The sequence below is a fragment of the Lagenorhynchus albirostris genome, chromosome 16 (genome assembly GCF_949774975.1).
Source record: "Lagenorhynchus albirostris chromosome 16, mLagAlb1.1, whole genome shotgun sequence".
NCBI lineage: Eukaryota > Metazoa > Chordata > Mammalia > Artiodactyla > Delphinidae > Lagenorhynchus > Lagenorhynchus albirostris.
Window position 1 is genome coordinate 3,128,382 of NC_083110.1, and position 18,111 is coordinate 3,146,492.

The 18,111-nt window shown below is 57.7% G+C and overlaps 1 protein-coding gene across 13 annotated transcripts in view; it reads left to right on the top strand.

The window, feature by feature from the left end:
- Nucleotides 1-10,940, top strand: part of TRIM67 (tripartite motif containing 67) — a 49,212-nt gene extending 38,272 nt beyond the window's left edge. For 2 of the 13 annotated variants that reach the window (XM_060125646.1, XM_060125647.1), the window contains exons 7-13: nucleotides 312-465; nucleotides 1,203-1,214; nucleotides 1,966-2,111; nucleotides 4,890-5,028; nucleotides 6,146-6,449; nucleotides 8,190-8,352; nucleotides 9,501-10,940. In XM_060125646.1, the coding sequence (XP_059981629.1) occupies nucleotides 312-465; nucleotides 1,203-1,214; nucleotides 1,966-2,111; nucleotides 4,890-5,028; nucleotides 6,146-6,449; nucleotides 8,190-8,352; nucleotides 9,501-9,566 (984 nt within the window). In that variant the 3' untranslated portion in view covers nucleotides 9,567-10,940. Of the gene's footprint in view, nucleotides 1-311; nucleotides 472-1,202; nucleotides 1,215-1,965; nucleotides 2,112-4,889; nucleotides 5,043-6,066; nucleotides 6,450-8,189; nucleotides 8,353-9,500 lie in introns of all 13 variants that reach the window. The other 11 variants (XM_060125648.1, XM_060125650.1, XM_060125640.1 and 8 more) reach the window with 7 other exon arrangements.
- The last annotated feature ends 7,171 nt before the right edge of the window (nucleotides 10,941-18,111 follow it).

Consider the following 18,111-nt stretch of genomic DNA (forward strand, 5'->3'; position numbering starts at 1 on the left):
GGGCGTGGTTTTGATCCCTGGTCGGGAATGACCACGCATGACGCGCAGTGCGGCCAAAATAAATAAATAAAGTAAAAGAATTCTTTTAAAAAGTATCATTTGCTTCGCAAAAGGGTTTAGCCTGAAACAGCAAGTGCTTCTTTACGTTTAACATGACTAAGCTGTTAAAAGATGATCTCTGCCAGGGCGTGAGTGGGCGCGCTTAGCCACCGCGGCCCCCTGCGCCCACAAAGTCCCTGTCCCTTCCTTACCCCCTGCTACGCTATTTTCCCTTTGCACGTGGAAACCCTAAACTCTGTGCTTCCTTTAAGATCTCGGACGCCCTGATCAAGCGTGTCCAGGTGTCTCAAGAGCAGTGGGTCAAAGGTGCTCTGGAGCCGAAGGTGTCTGCAGAGTTTGAACTGACCTTGGACAGCGGGCCACTGCTGCAGGCCATCCACCAGCTGGACTTCATTCAGATGAAATGTAGGGGTGAGCCGTGGTTGGCCCAGTTCAGGTGATGCTGCTTCTGGAAGAGGCATCCACTCTGCAGCGCAGCTTAGTGCCCTCAGAAGACTTGGGACACTGGTGTGACCCAGAGTGGGAGGGAGGGACGCCTGAGTCACAGACCTGGGTTCACATCCCAGCTCAGCGACCCTCGAGCTGGGTGACCTCTGTGGGTAGCACCCAGCCTGGGCCAAACTTTTCCCGTTTGTGAAAGAGGATCATTTGTTCATTCAGAGACACCTGTTGAGTGTCTACCACGTGCCGGGCACCATCCCAGGTGCTCGGGACACAGCCGTGAGCAAGTGTACAGACTCCCTCACTAGACGGAGCTGATAGAGAAAGAAATAGACAACACATCGATAACACAATACAACGGGTAGTGTAATGTAAGCTGATAGTGGCAGGTGGGACAAACAAGGTGACTTTTGAGAAGGGGGCGTTAGTAGACATGGGTGTGGGGGGGAGATATTTTGAGGTGAGGAGGAAAGAGATGTAAGGTAAGGGAAGAACATTCCAGAAGGCCGAGGGGTGGTGAGTGCAAAGGCCCCGAGGCAGGTATAAGTGTTCTGTGTTCCAAGAAGAGCGAGAAGGTCAGAGGTGAGAGCAGACGGGAGAAGGTGGTGGATGGTAGCGGTGAGTTCAGAGACCCACGGGGGACACGAGCTAAGGGTTAAGTAAAGTTTGCATAGCTTTCCCCAGGTTACAAAATTAGCAAGTGACGTCCCCCTGCCTCTCCAGAGACGTTAAGGGTACATTCAGGAGGGGGAATGAAGCTCTTTGGTTTTTTTAGACCAAGATATCCAAGGGCTGAGTGCCACACCTACAGAATCTGTGAACTCAGGAAAATCCTTAGTTCAAAATGCGTGGCCATTTTTAAACCAGAGACACCCAGGCTCTTGTGCATCTCTGTGCTTTCTCCCGTACTCAGTTTGCACCTCCCAATCTCACCTTAATCGAACTTACGATACACTTGACTCAAATCCCTAATTCCACGGGTTGACTGCCTAATACTGTAAGATGGCCTCTCCTTCCGGGGTCTAGTTCCCTAGGCCTTTAAAATGCTTCCAGACAAAAGTTTCAGTGGGTCTTTGCATTTTGCCCTCCCCGCCCCCGAGAGCATCTTCCGGGCCCCAGCTGCTTGCCGCCCTGTGCAGAGGGTCCGCAGAGGCCGGGCTGCAAGTCCTCGCCAGCTGCTCACGGGGCCGAGTCAAAACCAGTGGTTCTTAGTGGGCAGGTGGGCAAGGGGCAGCGCTTCCTCAGGGCTCCAGACCCAGAGGGGTGGAGGCACCTGCCAGGCCTCCCCCTGCCCCAGATCCCAGGACCCCCGTCCAGGGTTGAGAAGCACACTGAGCTGCACCCACGAGCAGCCAGGAGGGACGCAGGGTGGCCACCTTTCCTCCTGGGGTGCGGCCGGGTCCACGCGGCCTCCCTGTGCCCTGCAGGGGTTTGTGCACTAAAGCCCACCTGTCCCCGTCACAGTGCCGCCCGTGCCCCTGCTGCAGCTGGAGAAGTGCTGCACCCGGAACAACAGCGTCACACTGGCCTGGAGGACGCCGCCCTTCACCCACAGCACCGTGGACGGCTACATCCTGGAGCTGGACGACGGAGATGGGGGCCAGTTCCGGGTGAGGCCCCGCTGCTTGCCGGGGGGAACTTGCGCTGTCCCAGCCTCTGCACCAGCCCAGGGGGCTGCCCTTAGCTCTGATGCCACCAGCGAGGGCATCGGCCCCCAGGACGCAGAGCAAGTGGGCTCGGGCTCATGGGATGTGGGGCTTCTCTACCGAGGGCTGGGTCTGGGCAGGCAGAGGCGGCGGCCACAGAAAGTTCTGTATGGCTTTTCTGTGAAGACTGACACAGGTCGGAGGCTGAGGTAGAGCTCCGAAAAGGTGTCCCCCGCGGTACCCACTTCCCAGTCGGCCCAGCAGCGCACTGGTATCTGGTCAGCACCCTCCCACCCAGCACCCCGAAGCCTCTCCCCACCCCCTCGAGGTTCCTTCACACCTGCCTTGCCCAGTTCAGTGATTAGTTCACCTGGCAAGGTGGGAAGACACCTGAGAAATATTTGTTGGGTTGGGGTGACCGTCTACGTTCATGTCCCAAATGATGAAATCTGTGTGGACAGTAAATACGCTTAGCGAGTCACAAGTGCGTCTTCTAGTCTCGGCCCGTGGTAGCAAACCTGGACGGCTCCCCACCCCAAGCCAGCGCCCTAACGCATCTCTACCGCGAGACGGCACACAGTGAAGTTCAGGCTCCCGTCCAGTCGTTGTGCTGACAGGAACACCAGGGCGTACAAACTCGGGGTCTGCTGAGAGCTCCACCTTTCTGTCCCCGAGGGACTAAATAAAGACTCGTTCTAACAAACCAGTGCAGTCATAACAATTCTCACACTTCTTCTCCTGGGAAGTGGCACCCATTCAACGTCTCTTGCCAACGGTCAATATTCTCTTTGTTTCCCTCAACTGGATTGATGCCTATGTCTTGTCTTATTTCAAGAATTTCAGAGTTGGGGAAATCACTGCAGTACTCCCTTGGGAATAATTGAGTCCCTGGGGATATGGGCTCTTTAGTGAGAAGCTGAGGTTGCTTTGGCCAGGAATAGTGGGTCATACACCGGGTCCAGAACCTCAGCCGTTCCAGTCGTGCAAACGAGCTAGGAACTGACAGAGCTCCCTGACTAACCAGAAACCGGGAGGAGAGCTTATGGTTTCGAAACGGGAAGAAAGAGGAGACTGTTTGAGATATTAAAAGAAGCAGCCAGGACTTCCCTGGTGGCGCAGTGGTTAAGGATCCGCCTGCCAATGGGAAGATCCCACATGCTGTGGAGCAACAAAGCCGTCTAGAGCCCGCGAGCCACACTCCTGAGCCCGCGTGCCACAACAACTGAAGTCCGCACACCTAGAGCCCGTGCCCCACAATAAGAGAAGCCACTGCAATGAGAAGCCCGCGCACCGCAACGAAGAGTAGCCCCCACTCGCCACAACTAGAGAAAGCCCACGCGCTGCAACGAAGACCCAATGCAGCCAAAACTAAATATAAAATAAATAAATAAATCTTTAAAAAATAAAAATAAAAGAAGCAGTCCACAGGGCTGAACTGAAGATGGCTTCTCCCCTTTGAAGCATGACCGCTAACAAAAGCTCCACCCGAGGGCTAGAATTTATGAGAAACCACGTGTTATAGTGGGAAAAGCGTGGACGCTAAATGCAGACAGACCTGGATTTGAACGCTGGCTTCTAAACGGATTAACTGTGATCTTGGGCAAGTTGCCTACCTTCTCTGAGTATCCTTGTGAATAAAATAATGAAAATAATAGCAATGTCCCAGGGTTGTATGAGGATTAAGATGTCTTATACAGGGACTTTCCTGGCGGTCCAGCGGGTAAGACTCCGTGCTCCCAGTGCAGGGGTCCCGGGTTCCATCCTTAGATCCTGCATGCATGCCGCAACTAAGAAGTCCACAGGCCGCAATGAAGATCCTGCGTGCCGCAACTAAGACCCTGCTGCAGCCAAAATAATAATAACATAAATAAATAAACATTTTTTGAAAAGATGCCTTATACAGCGCCTGGCACACAGCTACTATTATCAGTAACTTGGAAAAACAAATGAAGAGAAACACCCCAAGTAATCAAGCAGACGTTTTAGACTAAGCTGAATGTAATGCCGTAGGTGAGGTGTAAGGCTATGCATTTGGAGGAAGTTAATAGGACAGAGCAAGTGTGAAGTAAACGGGAAACAAAGTAAATGTTCTAGAAAAGGATCTTTGGGGGCTGATGCAGAAATGTCCCACCCTCTGGGGAGGCCAGGAAAAAAGCAGCTCCAGGAGTCCCAAAAGGAGGAGGAAGGTGGCAGCCTCAGCAGTGGGAGAAGTGGGGAAGGAGGTGGAGCGCCCGTCTTACTCCAGAAATGGCCAAATCAACTTGAACCACCTGCGCCTGGCCACGCCCTTCCTCCATCTGCTTTTTCCCGTCATGTGTGATGACCCTTCCCTTTCAAATATCTTTTGTTTTATTTAGATGCTTAGCCCATGTTTTTTCTAACTTAATTTCCCACTGGAAACCAATAATCCCCTCTTACTCCAATCGAGAAGGAAGTGGGGTTTTCAGCAGCCCCACTCCCGGGCTCTGGAGTCCTGTCCGTCCGGCCTCTCCTCTGCGGAGGCAGGACGGTCTCGGGCAGCATCCCGGCTACCGCACCTCATACCTTCACAGGAGAGGGCCCATCAGCCAATAGGAAGCGTTTGTGTCCAACTTGGACGTGGCCTGAGACTCGGCCACCACGTGTCCAAAATCTCCTTATTAATAACTCTTCGGGGATGCTAGCACTCTGATGTCACCGTGCGGCTAAGAGAAATTTTCCACATAACGGAGGCGCCTGACGAGCCGTCTGGGTCTCTTCCAGGAGGTGTACGTCGGCAAGGAGACCCTGTGCACCATCGACGGCCTTCACTTCAACAGCACCTACAATGCCAGGGTCAAGGCTTTCAACTCCTCTGGCGTCGGGCCCTACAGTAAGACCGTCGTCCTGCAGACGTCTGACGGTGAGCCCTGGGGTGTCTCGGGGGAAACAGATTCAGGCCCAACCCACACAGACGGGCAGACAGACAAGGGAAATCTGTGAGCTGCTCATGAGGGAGCGTGAGGGAGTGGCGGAAACAGGCGAGTCTGTCTCTTCCAGCCCCGCCCCTGCTCCGCTCACTTGGCTCCATGTGCCTCACCTCCCTGCCCCCCAGCCACGAAGGAAAGAGACACTCCTTCACCCCATTTGCTGGAGCTGGGAAGGGAAGCTAGGAGTTGAGAGGCACAGGGAGGCTAAACTCCCACTTCCGAGGGGCCGAGAGCGGGTAGGACGGTCCCAGAGAAGAGAAGGCACGCGGCTGCCAGGGAGGAACCTACCCCTCGAATACCCAGCGCGAGAGCTCAGATCTGAGGCGTGCCCACCGCGCTTCATCCTTTCAGGTTTCAGGCAACCAGAGCACGTCGGCTTTCTGCGGGATTTTGATCATCTGAGTCCTTAGCGTCGAGGGATGATGTAGGGGTCCCAGGACGGTGCCAGCCCTGTGTTTAGTGTCATTGTCTCTCCCAGCATGTCCTCTGGGGAACACGTGACAGCCTGGACTGTCTCCCAGGGACAGGAGCAGATGATGCTTCCCCCCCAAGATGGGTTCACCAGCTGTGTGCCCACGGGGGCCCTCGCCTGCCAGCGGGCTGTGAAGCAGAGCCTGGAGCTCTGGGGCTTTGGTGACCTCACTTCACCTCTCTGCGTCTCAAATCCCCCTCCCACGAGGTGGGGTCTGGATATCTACTCCCCCTCACTCATAACAGTGCCCAAAGCGTGCAGAAGGGGCTTAGAAACCAAGATTCCACGAGAGCATTTAGACTGGGGGCCTGACTGTCTGTGTTCCTTGGCGAGGTTGGGCTCATGGGATTGGGATCTTGGATGAACACAGAGGAGGGAACGTGAGTGTGTGTGTGTGTGTGTGCGTGTGCGTGTGTGTGTGTGTGTGTGTGTGTGTGTGTGTGTGTGTGTGTGAATCGCACAGGGAAGAACATTCGACACCGGGTGCCCGCTTCCTGAGAGATGCCAGTGGGTCTGTGTCTCCGAGCCCAGGTCACAGGCTGCCACTCACCCTGCGCCTCTTGCCCTTTCCTTTGCAGTGGCCTGGTTCACGTTTGACCCCAACTCTGGGCACCGGGACATCATTTTATCCAACGACAACCAGACGGCCACCTGCAGCAGCTACGATGACCGGGTGGTGCTGGGCACGGCGGCCTTCTCCAAGGGCGTGCATTACTGGGAGCTGCACGTGGACCGCTACGACAACCACCCGGACCCCGCCTTCGGGGTGGCCCGGGCCAGCGTGGGCAAGGACATGATGCTGGGCAAGGACGACAAGGCCTGGGCCATGTACGTGGACAGCAACCGCAGCTGGTTCATGCACTGCGGCTCCCACACCAACAGGTGCGTGGGCGCCGGCCTCCCTGTCGCGGGGCTTAGGGATGAGAGCCCTCCTGCTGTTCCCACGTTCCGGGGTCGGGAATGGCGGGCGGTGTTTTCGGCCACTTTGGCGTCCAGCTTCCAGGGAGAAGCGAGCGCTGGCCCGCAGCGCAGGGGGCGGATCGGACAGAGTCTAGAGCACAGCAGAGCCAGCGGGTGTGCAGGCCGCTCGGCGAGCCCCGCGCCTGGGTTCCGCCGCCCCTCCCCTCTGCTTTCCTCCACACCCGTCAGCCCAGCAGGGCTGTGAATCAGCCCGGCGGGAGGCGCGGCACCCTTGGGGCGCTCCTTGCTGGTGGCTCTGTCCCGGGGACCCCCAGCACTGCCTCACTCTGAGCCCGGCCCCGGCAGTGGTGTCACCAGGCTGGACACGGGAAACTCCCATGCTGGGGGGACGGGCCCTCTGGGGCTGCCCTGGCCAAGGAACCCACAAGTGGAGGGTTGTGACCCTCAGAGCTGCCTGCTTGCTGTGGGGTTTCCTTCCCAGTCTGCTGAGGGCCTTCTCCCCAGCGGGCAGAGGCGAGGGGCCCCGAGAGGCCGACCTCCCTGCACGCCAGCGCTGGGCAAGGTCAGCTCTGGGGGCCCTCGGTGCTCTGCGCCCACCTGCAGCTCTGCAAATGGCCCCAGGGGTCCTGGTCTGGGGCAGGGACTTGCCTGAGCATCCTCGGGGCGGGGTTGGGGGGGGGTGGAGGCCGATCGGACCCTCCCACCTGCCTTTTCACTGGCAGTGACCGTCTCTCCAGAGGCAGCTCTGCGCGGGCGCTGCGGACTGCCTGCTCACAGACAGCGCAGGGGCCGAGTCTGGGCCCAGCAGCTCCGTCTCTACTTGCTTAGGCCACGCAGGCGCCCAGATACACTGGGACGGGCGTAACAAGAGAGAGCAGGTGCGGAGCTTTCTTTGTGCCCCATGCTGTGGGAAGCCCCTGGCTCCTACGGTTCCATCTGGGCCCTGGGAAAGTGCGGCTGTGATCGCCATTTTGCAGATTATAAGATTGGGGCGTAAGGTTGATGCTCAAGTCACAGGACTCATTAGAGGCGGTGTCAGGGTTTAACTCAGGATGCCGGCTCCAGTTCCGGGGGGCAGGGGCGGGGCGGAGCGGTCGGGGCTGGGCCGGGGGACCCCGGGGGAGGCTGCCGCTTGGGCGGGTCATTACCGCCACCTGGTGGTCAGCATCTGAACAGCACCAACAGGCCCGCTGCCAGTTCCCTTCCCCACCGGCGGGCTCCTGCCCTGGGGGGCCCGGCTCACCCTCCGGGAAACCTGCCCTCTGAAAACACCCAGCGAGCGCTGCTCGCCGTTTCCCGTGCTCCCAGCCCACCATCAGCCTCCAGCTGACCAGCTCATTCCCAGTCAGGAAAGGACAAGGATGGTTTGGTGATCCGAGACGAGCAGCCAGTGGCAAGGCCGGCCGACCTCAGCCCCAGCCAAGGGAGGGGACGGTCCGACGGCCTCGGCCCGCCCGCCCCGGTGCTGCCCGCCAAAGGACCGGCCCCGCCCGGTGGAGGCGAATCCCAGCCACCACGAAATGGAGCCTCGCAGCAGGTGTCAGGAGCGTCACGACGCACGCCCTGTGCCCCTCCGCGGGTCACCGTGGGATGGCCAGCGCCCTGCCCCGCCGCGGGGGCTGTGTTTTTAGGCGAGGGTACCCACAGCATCCTTTCGGGGATCCTCCCGTCCTCACCTACGTGCCGGGCTCCTCTCCCCAGGACGGAAGGCGGCGTGTGCAAGGGGGCCACCGTGGGCGTGCTACTGGACCTGAACGAGCACACCCTGACCTTCTTCATCAACGGGCAGCAGCAGGGCCCTACGGCCTTCAGCCACGTGGACGGGGTCTTCATGCCGGCCCTCAGCCTCAACCGCAACGTGCAGGTACCGCGCACCCTCCAGGCCAGGGCCCGTCTGCCGCCCCCAGCCCCGGCCCCGCTGCCCGTGGGCCTCCAAAGTGCGCCGGGCAAAGGGGGCTCTAAAGAAGCCGCCCGCGGTGCCGTCCAGGCAGGGAGCTTACCCACCGGCCCACCTGGGCATCCCCTGGAGACGCTCCTCTCCGGCGTGATGTTTTCTTGCTTGTCCGCTTGAAAGGAGCAGAGGCTCTAGGTGGCGGCTTCGGGGTGGGGTGTGGAGGGGGCGGGTGACAGGCAGGGTGGAGAGGGCCAGGGAGGGTGGAGGAGGGAGGCAAGTCCTGCTTCCATGTTCTGGGAGAGAGGAAGGTCGGTGCCCCTGCCCGGCGTGGGCCCCGATGGCCCGGGGTGTGCCGGGCCTCCACGTGGCTTTCCCCGGAGAGGAGAGACCGAACTGAGGCGGGACCTCTCCTAAGGGTTCCCTCTCACCCTCCCTGTCCCTCTGGCTCCTGCGTGAAGCAGGCAGCCCCTCAGGGCCAGGCCCAGTCCTGGGGGCTGCGGGGGTACCGCCGGCCCAGGAGGCCCGACACACCCAGAGGCAAAATGGGAGCCCGGTGAGGGGGTGAGGGAAGCTTGGAGAGCAGCGTGGAGCAGGGTGCCAGCCTTTGTTCCCGGCGCACTGCTCCTCCCCCCGGGAGGTATATGGGGTGGGGGCAGAGGCCTGCTTCGCGGTGCCCACTGACCCTGAATACTGTCACCTACTGATTGATTTGTACCTCCAGTCCTTGCAAAAGGGCTTTGAGGCAGCCTGAAATATGGGCTGTTCTTCCACAGGGTTCATAGAACAGATGTAGGAGAGGAAAGAGGGCCATGGAGAGAAAGCAGAAACGCATGTAAACCTGGAGCCCCAGTCCCCCGACTGTAAGAGAGCATCAGCCTTGCCGGGGCTCCTGGCAGCGGGGGCGGCGTGAAAGAGGCAACGACCAGCTCCTGGGGCAGGCTCCCGGGCCCGATGTCAGTGAGGACGAGCCTGATAAACAGCTGACTCCACAGCACAGAGGAGGCGGGCTGCTGCCCGTGGGGATCCCAGGGCAGAGGGCGGCACAGCTGCTGAGCTGTCTGCGCTCAGGGTTCACGGGCGGCAGCTCCCGCCCTCGCTCACCGCATCTTCTTTTCCAGGTCACCCTGCACACGGGATTGGAAGTGCCAACCAACCTGGGGCGGCCAAAGGTGCCGGGCAACTAGCCTCCCAGGCCCTGCTCTGCACGGCTGCCCCTCACTGCACTCACATAACCCCGAGGGCAGCACAGCCACATCCTGGGTGCAGCCCAGCAGCCACGGAGCATCTCAGAGACCCGCTTTCTTTGGGGGACGGAGAACGATCTGCAGGCTGTGCGCACGGAGGCCCCAGTCAGTGGTGAACACGGGAGTGTGTTTCCCCTCGTTCCACCGGCCGTTACAAATACGAAGAGGGACCTTTCTCAAGGGAGCAAGGAAGTGTTCGGGGTTTCGTTTTGTTTCCTGCCTTCCGATTTAGAAGCTTGTCTTTTGGGGGGCAAGAGGAGAGCAGGCTCTGAGACGTGAATCCTGAGAGCAGGAGGCGGCGGGGGGCGCTCGGGAATCTCGTGGCCTCAGTGTCAAGTCTTTGCTGGACTCCGCTCCTTCAGAGAACCAAGGGTGCAGGTTCCCATCTCTGCCAGGAAACGTTGTTATCCTTTAGCTTTTCGGTTCTGGAGTCTTCAGTACGTTATGCCACTTGCAGACCTAATCCAGGATGGATAGAGAGAGATGTTAATCATTCATCATGATCTTTGCCGCTCTCGTTGAACTGTTGAGAACTTTTTAAAATAGTTTCCTTAGGTCCTTCATTAGTCCACCAACCTCTCTCTCTCTCTCTCTCTCTCACACACACACACACACACACACACACACACACACACACACACACACACACACACACACACCAGTCTGCTACAATTCACTCAGTTCTTAAACACAAAAGAAAACACTGGAATCTGAATCACTATGTGAAGAGTCTCCACCTGGTGATGGCTTTTTCGGGAGCTGGCTTCCCACGACGTTCGCTGCAAACCTGTTACTCTTCTGAGCTCGGAGGCTCTCAGACTCATGAGCGTGAGATGGGAGTCCCTGGGGAAGTCTCTTATACTCAGTCCACCTTCACTTTGAGACCATCTACTGTCAACGTGAACGCATCATGAGAGCAAAAGGTGGCCCCGATAGCAGGGGAGGCTCTGCCCTGACGGGGTGGGCAGGACTCTGCAGGAGGCAGGAAACAGATGACGTCATGTTCCTGGTCTCCCTGCTTGCCCGCCAGCCCGGGTGTGCGGAGTCCACGTGGCCAGGGCGGGGCTCTGGGGTGAGCCCTCCCCTGCCTGCTGGGAACACTAACCTTCTCCCTTGAGTCCGCAGCCCGCTGCAGGGTCTGAGCCCGGAGCCGGCCGCCGTCCTGGCCCCGGAGCCCCTCCCCCTCCTCCCGGGTCTCTTCTTCCTTGACCTCCACCGCCTCCATCTCCAACTGGTAGTACGCCGTTCTCTCTCCTTTTTAAAAGAATATATTTTATCAAGCATTCTTTTTGAGGTCGAGGGGTAACTTGTCTATTTGCTGGATTGGATTTTTATAAAACTTAGCCCGGAAACCGGCACCAACTGTGTTTACTCAGTTCACTCACTTCTACCTGCTAGTTTAGACGCTGCACTTGCTTTCTGAGTCAGCCCGGCCAGTGCTGTGCAAATCCTACCCTCTATTCAGCAGATCCGACAATCCTACCTCAAGCTCCCGCTCCCAGATGGGGGGTGGCCTGCGAGGCCGGCTGCCCCGCGTCTGCAGGAGCCGCCTGGTGCTGTGTTCAAGCCCCCGCCGCCCAGGCCCTGGCAACCACCTGCTCGGTGGAGTCGAGGTCTTGCCCCGTCCTCGTCGTCCGGCGGGTGGCTCCCAGGGCACTCCCGCATCCCGCCCCGAAGCCCCGGCCAGAGCCCAGCAGGTGATGCGCACGGCCCGGCGCCCCGGCCGCCTGCCCCGTCTCCGCTTCCACTGCCCTTCCGTCTCACTCCTGGGCCACGGCCACGGCAGCCTCGGCTTGGAGGGTATGGAAGGTTCCTGAAGGTTGGAGGAACCAGAGGAGGCACAGCCTTCCCGGGGCCAAGGGAGCCGTGGCCGGCAGGGCCAGAGGCGTCGGCTTTGGGATGTGTCTTTTGGGAAAGATGAGCTCGTCGGTCCCGAGGCGGGCCGGGCCGGTGGAATTGGCTCTTTTCGGTGGAGTCTGGGTGAAAGGCTGGGGAGCTCCCAGGATCATGGAAGCCGTGTGACCATGCGGCCCTGGCCCTGAGTCTTCGGGGAGGAGCTCCTGGGCATCAGCCTGGACTTGGTACCAGCCTTCGGAGAGCCAGCACCTCGGTCAGAGGGAGATGGGAAAGGGAGAAGGGAGGCCTCTTTAGGGAGAACATGACCTGCGGCTCAGAGAGAAGCCACCGGGACTCTCTCCCTACGGCCGCGGCGGCCAGAGGGGCTGTGAGTGGGGAGCCGGTGAGCACGTGCCTTTCCCAACTCCTCCAGGGGCCCAGAAGCAATACGGCGGATACTGGGGACCGCGTCAGGCTGTCCTACAGCCACCTCTCCTGTCCTCAGCACAAAACACCTTCTAGGAACCAGAACGGACCTCGGGGAGAAGGCAGGTCCGTGCGGCACACCCGTGTTCTTGAGGAACCAGCAGACTGAACAAGGGACTCGTCAACAACTCATGGCCTTGGGTCACCCTCTGCAGAAGCCTGGGATTCAGAGTAGAAGCGACAGGTCACGGGCTTCTCATCTGCCATCGAATTCCCTGTTCCTTTACAATGCGGTGACATGTTTGTACATAAAAAACGATATCAAGATGATGCTTTGGTCGGGCTGGCTGACGGATAACTTGGTATTCGTCTATCAAGCAGTTTCGGTGAGAAAGGAATTCAAAGTAATTTAAAGTGTCAAGTTCCATTATATTGTAAATAACGCCCCCCCCCACCCCCCACCCCCAAGCAACGTAGTTCTGCAGTTTGTTCTTTGCTAGTGAGCCAGTTTGGTCCAAGTGTATGCCTTTCCTTTTAGAATTAATCTCTTTAAAAATTGTCCAATAGCATTTCACTGCATAGCATCCTAGCTCCTAATTCAAAGCAAGGTAAGACATTACACACAGCCTGGCTTCCCCCTCTGTCCTGTTTGGGAAAATAACGATTCCAATTAAAATGGGCATCAGTCATCCTGACCCACAAAGGGACTCACCTAAAAACTATAAAACTGTAGATAGTTATAGGCTGAGTCTTCAGCCCTATACGTACGTATCTGTAGTTTCGACAGCAACCTCAGGCGCCCTGTGGCCCACCGACACTGGGGAGGGTCATGCGTACAGCGCAAGCCTGGGCAGAACAGGGGTTCAGAGAGCCATGGGGACAGGCCCATCCTCCTTGCTCTTAGCGCCCAGGACTGCCCCGTCTCTGATGCCCCTGCCCTCTGCCTACCAGAGCACTCTCAGGAAAGGACCAGGATGCAGGATCTATGTGTACTTCTTCCAGGGATATTTGCTTTTAAGCCTTAATTCTAGTTGCAACCGAAAGGCTTGGTCCCCTGAGAAGGCGGGTTTCAGAGCAGGTGAGCAGGCCGCTTGTACAGGAAGCTGCCGCTGGTCCCAGGGCGCCTGCTGGCTGTGAGGTCGGGAGGATGGATACAGCCGCAGGGCACTCAGCCTGTGAATGCTGAAAAACACTATCACGAGACCCTGGGCGATGCCAGGAGTTCTCAGCCTCAGCACTACTGACATTCGGCACGGTGGGCGAGAGCGGGAGGGATATTTCTCTGTTGTGGGATCCTGCCCTGTGCACTAGGAGGTTGAGAAGCGTCCCTGACTCACTAGATGCCAGTAGCGCCCCAAATTAGTTGTGACAGTAGAAGTGTCTGCAGACTCCCTGGCTGAGAACCACCGGGTTATGCTGGCAGTCTGTCACGTGTCCATACGTACAGTGATGCGTGAGGCGTCCACGCTGTGGTCCCCGGAAAGCCTGTACCGCGAGGCTGCGGGCTTCATCTTGACACCCACGAGCAGGCTTTCCCAGGTCTGCAGTGTCCTGCCAGATGGGGCAGGTCGGTAAAATGAGGGGAGCCTCTCACAGAAGCCAATCCGTCAGGTCTCACTCTGTACTCCCCAAATGTCCTCAACCCACCCCCATTCCTAGAAAGCAAAACTCCTTACCCGTGTTTTTGCCTGCCCACTTTTTGCCTTCCACTTTTGACTGGAAGCAACAGGAACTTCTTCGGAGGGGTGTGGCCTTCAGCTGGTCAAAGAAATCTAATCAGGTATCATCAAAAAGCTATTCAAGGCCTCTGCGGCCTGGGAAATCTCGGCTTTTCTTTTGCAAGTGAGCCAGGAGCTATTCATTGGTCACGTTCCTTGGTCCACGGCTTTAACTTTAAATGGACTGTAAGACAGTGAAGAGTAGGTTTGGGGCAGGAGACCAGGCTCAGCCCCAGAAACGCCTCTCCTTGAACCTGGTACCGGTGCGGCCAAATCTCTTCAGTGTTTCCGTGCCTCAGTCTCCCCGCCTGAACGTGGGAGCGGCCACACTAACCTACCTCGTCTGGTGTGCTGTGAGGAACACAGGATAACGCTCCTTAGAGAAGAAAGCGGCGCATTTCATCTATAGAGGTCCAGGCTAACAGCTCACATTCAGAGGACGTGCGGTGACTTTCCCAAGCTTTCTCTGACCAGTGTCTTCCATCCAAGCCTCTTGCGACCAGGAGCACGTGCTGATTACACAGCTGCCTGGCCGCGAGGGGGCAAAACCGGCTTCACGTGAGCACAGAGGGCAACACAACAGCTGTTCCCACTGTCAGAGCAGAAGAGCCATCAGCAGGCTACGCGTCAGTGTTCCCAAAGGCGTCTGCAGGCAGAAACCCCCTTGAAACATGGAAGGAGAGTGACCGCCTTCCTGCCTCCTTGGTTATCTTAGTTCTAGTATCTAAGGGGTCTCCCAGCCGATGATGTGTCTCCTCTGTTTCCAAAGATCTCAGCAGAGGGAGCGGCTTTGAAAACCAGCGTCTAAGTGTGGAAGGCGGGTTAGGCAGAGGGGCTGCTGTCATCACAGGCTGGGACTCACTTGCACTACCTGGTAAGGGGGGGCTCCTGGCTTTCGCGATGAACCATGCCGACTTGAGTCAGGAGGTGGGAGCTGAGAGTCCAGGCAAATCTCTACGCCGCGGGAGGCATCGCCTTCTCTCAAAGGGCGCGGCTCCCACTGGGCGGGGGCTGCCTGGCCAGGTCCTGGGAGGCCCAGGGGACTCTCAGGCCAGCAAGGTGGGCGCTGGTCCCCAGGCCAGGCCCTCAGGAAGCCTCTGAGGAGAGTCCAAGACAGGCTTCAGGTGTGGAAAAGTGACTGCTTGCAGCTGTGGACGCAGGAGCGTGGCGGATGCTTCCTGGGGGAGGCTGCAGCCTGGGGAGGGCCTTTCCGACTCCTCACCTGGTGGCCCGACGGCCCAGACCCCGGGGTTGCTCAGCACCAACTGGAAGTGCAGAGTGAGCAAAGCAGAAAACGTGAAATGCATGATGTAGAATTGCTGTTGTCACACTAAACTGTTGTATCAAGCATGAGAGATGTGTGTCTAACGTTGGCAAAGGAATTTTAAGAGTAACAGAAAGCTTGTGTCCTTGTTTCGGCTGTCGACAGAACCTCCGTCTTCCTGTCTGTCTTTGCCCCGCCCTCTCCCTCCCCCACCCCTCCCCCACCGCACCCGCTTTCTGTTGGGAGCTGTCGGCATTTGGCGGCAGCTCTTGGTCCCGTCGGTGTTCACGTTCCACTGGAAGCACGGAGGGGGGAGGTGGGGGGAGGTAGGCAACGTTTTTCTAATTTTTGTATTGGTATCCCAAGCGTTTGTATTTTTGAATTGCAGACACTGTGTCTCTGGTCCTTGGGGGTTGGCTGAACTTCGTGTATTGCCTTTTGGAAAACCTGAGTTTTACCGCAGTCTTAAGCAGATTTGAAATAAATTCTTTTGACACTGCCAACAGCTGAAAGACAAGGTATGGTCTGTGATTACTGCTCAGCGGCAAGGTCTGCCTCTCCCCAAAGCGGCCTAAGTGCCAACTGGATGGGGCAGAGACTGTGGGGCGGGGTGGGGGGGCCCCAAGGTCAATGTGCTTCTGCGGCGTGCGCCCGGGAAGTCGTGAAGGGATCACATTTGACTCTCTTCTGTAAGGTACCATTGCAAGCAGTCCATGGAAGTCGTTTTTGCAAGAGGTAATAAGGCTGGAAATTGATAACAGTTAACATATGGTTAAAGATAAATTCACATATGAAAAATCGATCATGGGTTCCAGTGGAAGGTAAGACTTGGGGGAAACGTCCTAAGTGACCTGGGAGCATGAAGGAGACTGACCAGCCCCTTCACCCAGACCGAGCCTGGTGTCTGACTGCAAACTCTGTGCCGCCTTCACTTCCCTCAAATTACGCTCCCCAAGAGCAGCCATCTCCAGTGCCCCCCCGCAACCCAGGACCTGGCCTCAGCCCTCAGCCACCTGCCAGACCACCGAGTGCTTCAGCAGGGTCGGGGGCAGTCGCAGACTCTGAGAGCGGAGGGCAGGACGTCCCTTAGAGAGAGCTCTTGACATCAACACGAAGAGAAGGAAGCAGAACCAGGCCAAGGGAGACTCAGCGAGGGCCTCACACCTCAACTGGAGTCGTCCAGAGCTGGGATGACAAGCCCCTCACATCAGGACTTCCCTGGTGACCCAGTGGCTAGGACTCTGCGCTCCCAGTGCAGGGGAGCCTGGTTCAATCCCTGGTCAGGGAACTAGATCCCACATACATGCCGTAACTAGGAGTCTGCATGCCGCAACTAAGACCCCGTGCAGCCAAATAAATAAAAATTATTTTAAAATAAGAAAAAATAATACCCTCAGGTCAATCATCACTGCCTGTGGCCAGCACGGGAAGGGGGCGGGCAGTCCCCGAAGAGCGCTGACCGCACTCTCAGCAGCAGAGGGACCAAGTCCTTATTCCCGATGGGGGATCTGTGAGGGACATCGCAGGGCCCACTGGTCCACCCCCCTGTGCCACACATCTGTGCCTCCCTGAGGTTTGGGGAGAAGCTCTTCCAGAGTCCCAGAGAGGGGAGCTGGGCCGAGGAAGGCTCGCTGGGCCTGGCGCTGCCCAGACACTCACCATTAGCGCCCTTTCCTCCTTACCCTAGACTCCCTCCGCCGTCACCCAGCACCTGATTCAGACCCTCATCTCCTGCGGGCCCCTGGACCCTTTGCAGTCCAGGGTTCCGGCACTTGTGTGTTTGCCACCCACACTGGGGACAGGGAGTATGAGAGACACATGGGTGACCACCTGGGCGCAGACAGACCCCTCCCTGGCCCCTGGGTGCCGGCAGCCCCACCGGCTCTTGCTGGTCAGGCTCAATCACCCCTGTGGGGTGGTGTCTTCTCGTGCAGGCAACAGCCTCGGTTCAGTGGGACACAGCTGTGCTCTCTGCTTCCCTCTTTGCAAAGTAGGGGCGCTAGGTCCACAAGGCCAAGAGTTTTGGGGACGGGAACCGCGAGTTCCCTAAGCGGGTCACCGGGAGCAAGGGCAGGCGGGAGTGTCGTGTGGCACCAGGACCGATCCACGCGACGTGCCCACGACCGGGGAGACGCTCTGCGACGGGGGGAGGGCGGTGAGTATGGAAGAGACCGCGAGGAAGCTCTTACCCAGCGCACCCAGGCCAGGGCTCCTCCCTCTGTGGCTGCTGCCAGACGACCCTTGTCTTCCACGGAGAACCGTTTTCCATTGTCACTTCTCTCTGCTGCTAACCTTGCTGGAAGGAGCCTCACCAACAGGGAGATAAAAGCACAGTCTTATGTGTGATCATCAGTCCTTACCGTGCAGGTTGCTCGTAGCCTCTAGACCTCTGAGTGCTTCCAGAGCACCCCGTGGTCACAAAACTGCTCTGTAAGTATTTAAGAGGTGAAACGAAAACAAGGAAAGCAATTTACACTAGGGATTTGCGTGCTTTTCCAGAATTGACTAGCCTGGGGCTCTGCTCCTGAGTCGGGCCAAGTGCTCAGTTATCGGAGCCACTGAAGCTCATGGGCGGTGAGGTGAGGTATCCCGGCTCCCTGCAGATAAAGAGAGGGCGTTACACTGGGCCGGTGCCCACTCCACTAGGTTATTTCCAGCTCCTGAGATTTTTCCTAGGGCTTCTGCCATATTTAGGATCTTCTACACCTTCTTAAAAAGTCCCTCTTGGGCTTCCCTGGTGGCGCAGTGGTTAAGAATCCGCCTGCCGATGCAGGGGACACGGGTTCGAGCCCCGGTCCGGGAAGATCCCACATGCCGCGGAGCAACTAGGCCCGTGAGCCATGACCGCTGAGCCTGCACGTCTGGAGCCTGTGCTCCGCAACAAGAGAGGCCGCGATAGTGAGAGGCCCACGTACCACGATGAAGAGTGGCCCCCTGCTTGCCGCAACTAGAGAAAGCCCTCGCATAGAAATGAAGACCCAACACAGCCAAAAGTAAATATAAATTTTTTTTTTAAAAAGTCCCTCTTAAAAACTGCCAGAATATACACGCTAACGAACACTGCCTTTCAAAGTGAACCTGAAAAATAAAACAGTGACAGTGTTTTCACTTAATAAAACATTACCAATCTTGCTTCAATTCAAAGCATGTTTTGAACAATGGCAATGCCTTCAGAGTCAATGTATGAGTCGCTTGAGAAAGTCAGCCAGCAGTGAAAAGTACCCCTCTGTTTTCACCAAAA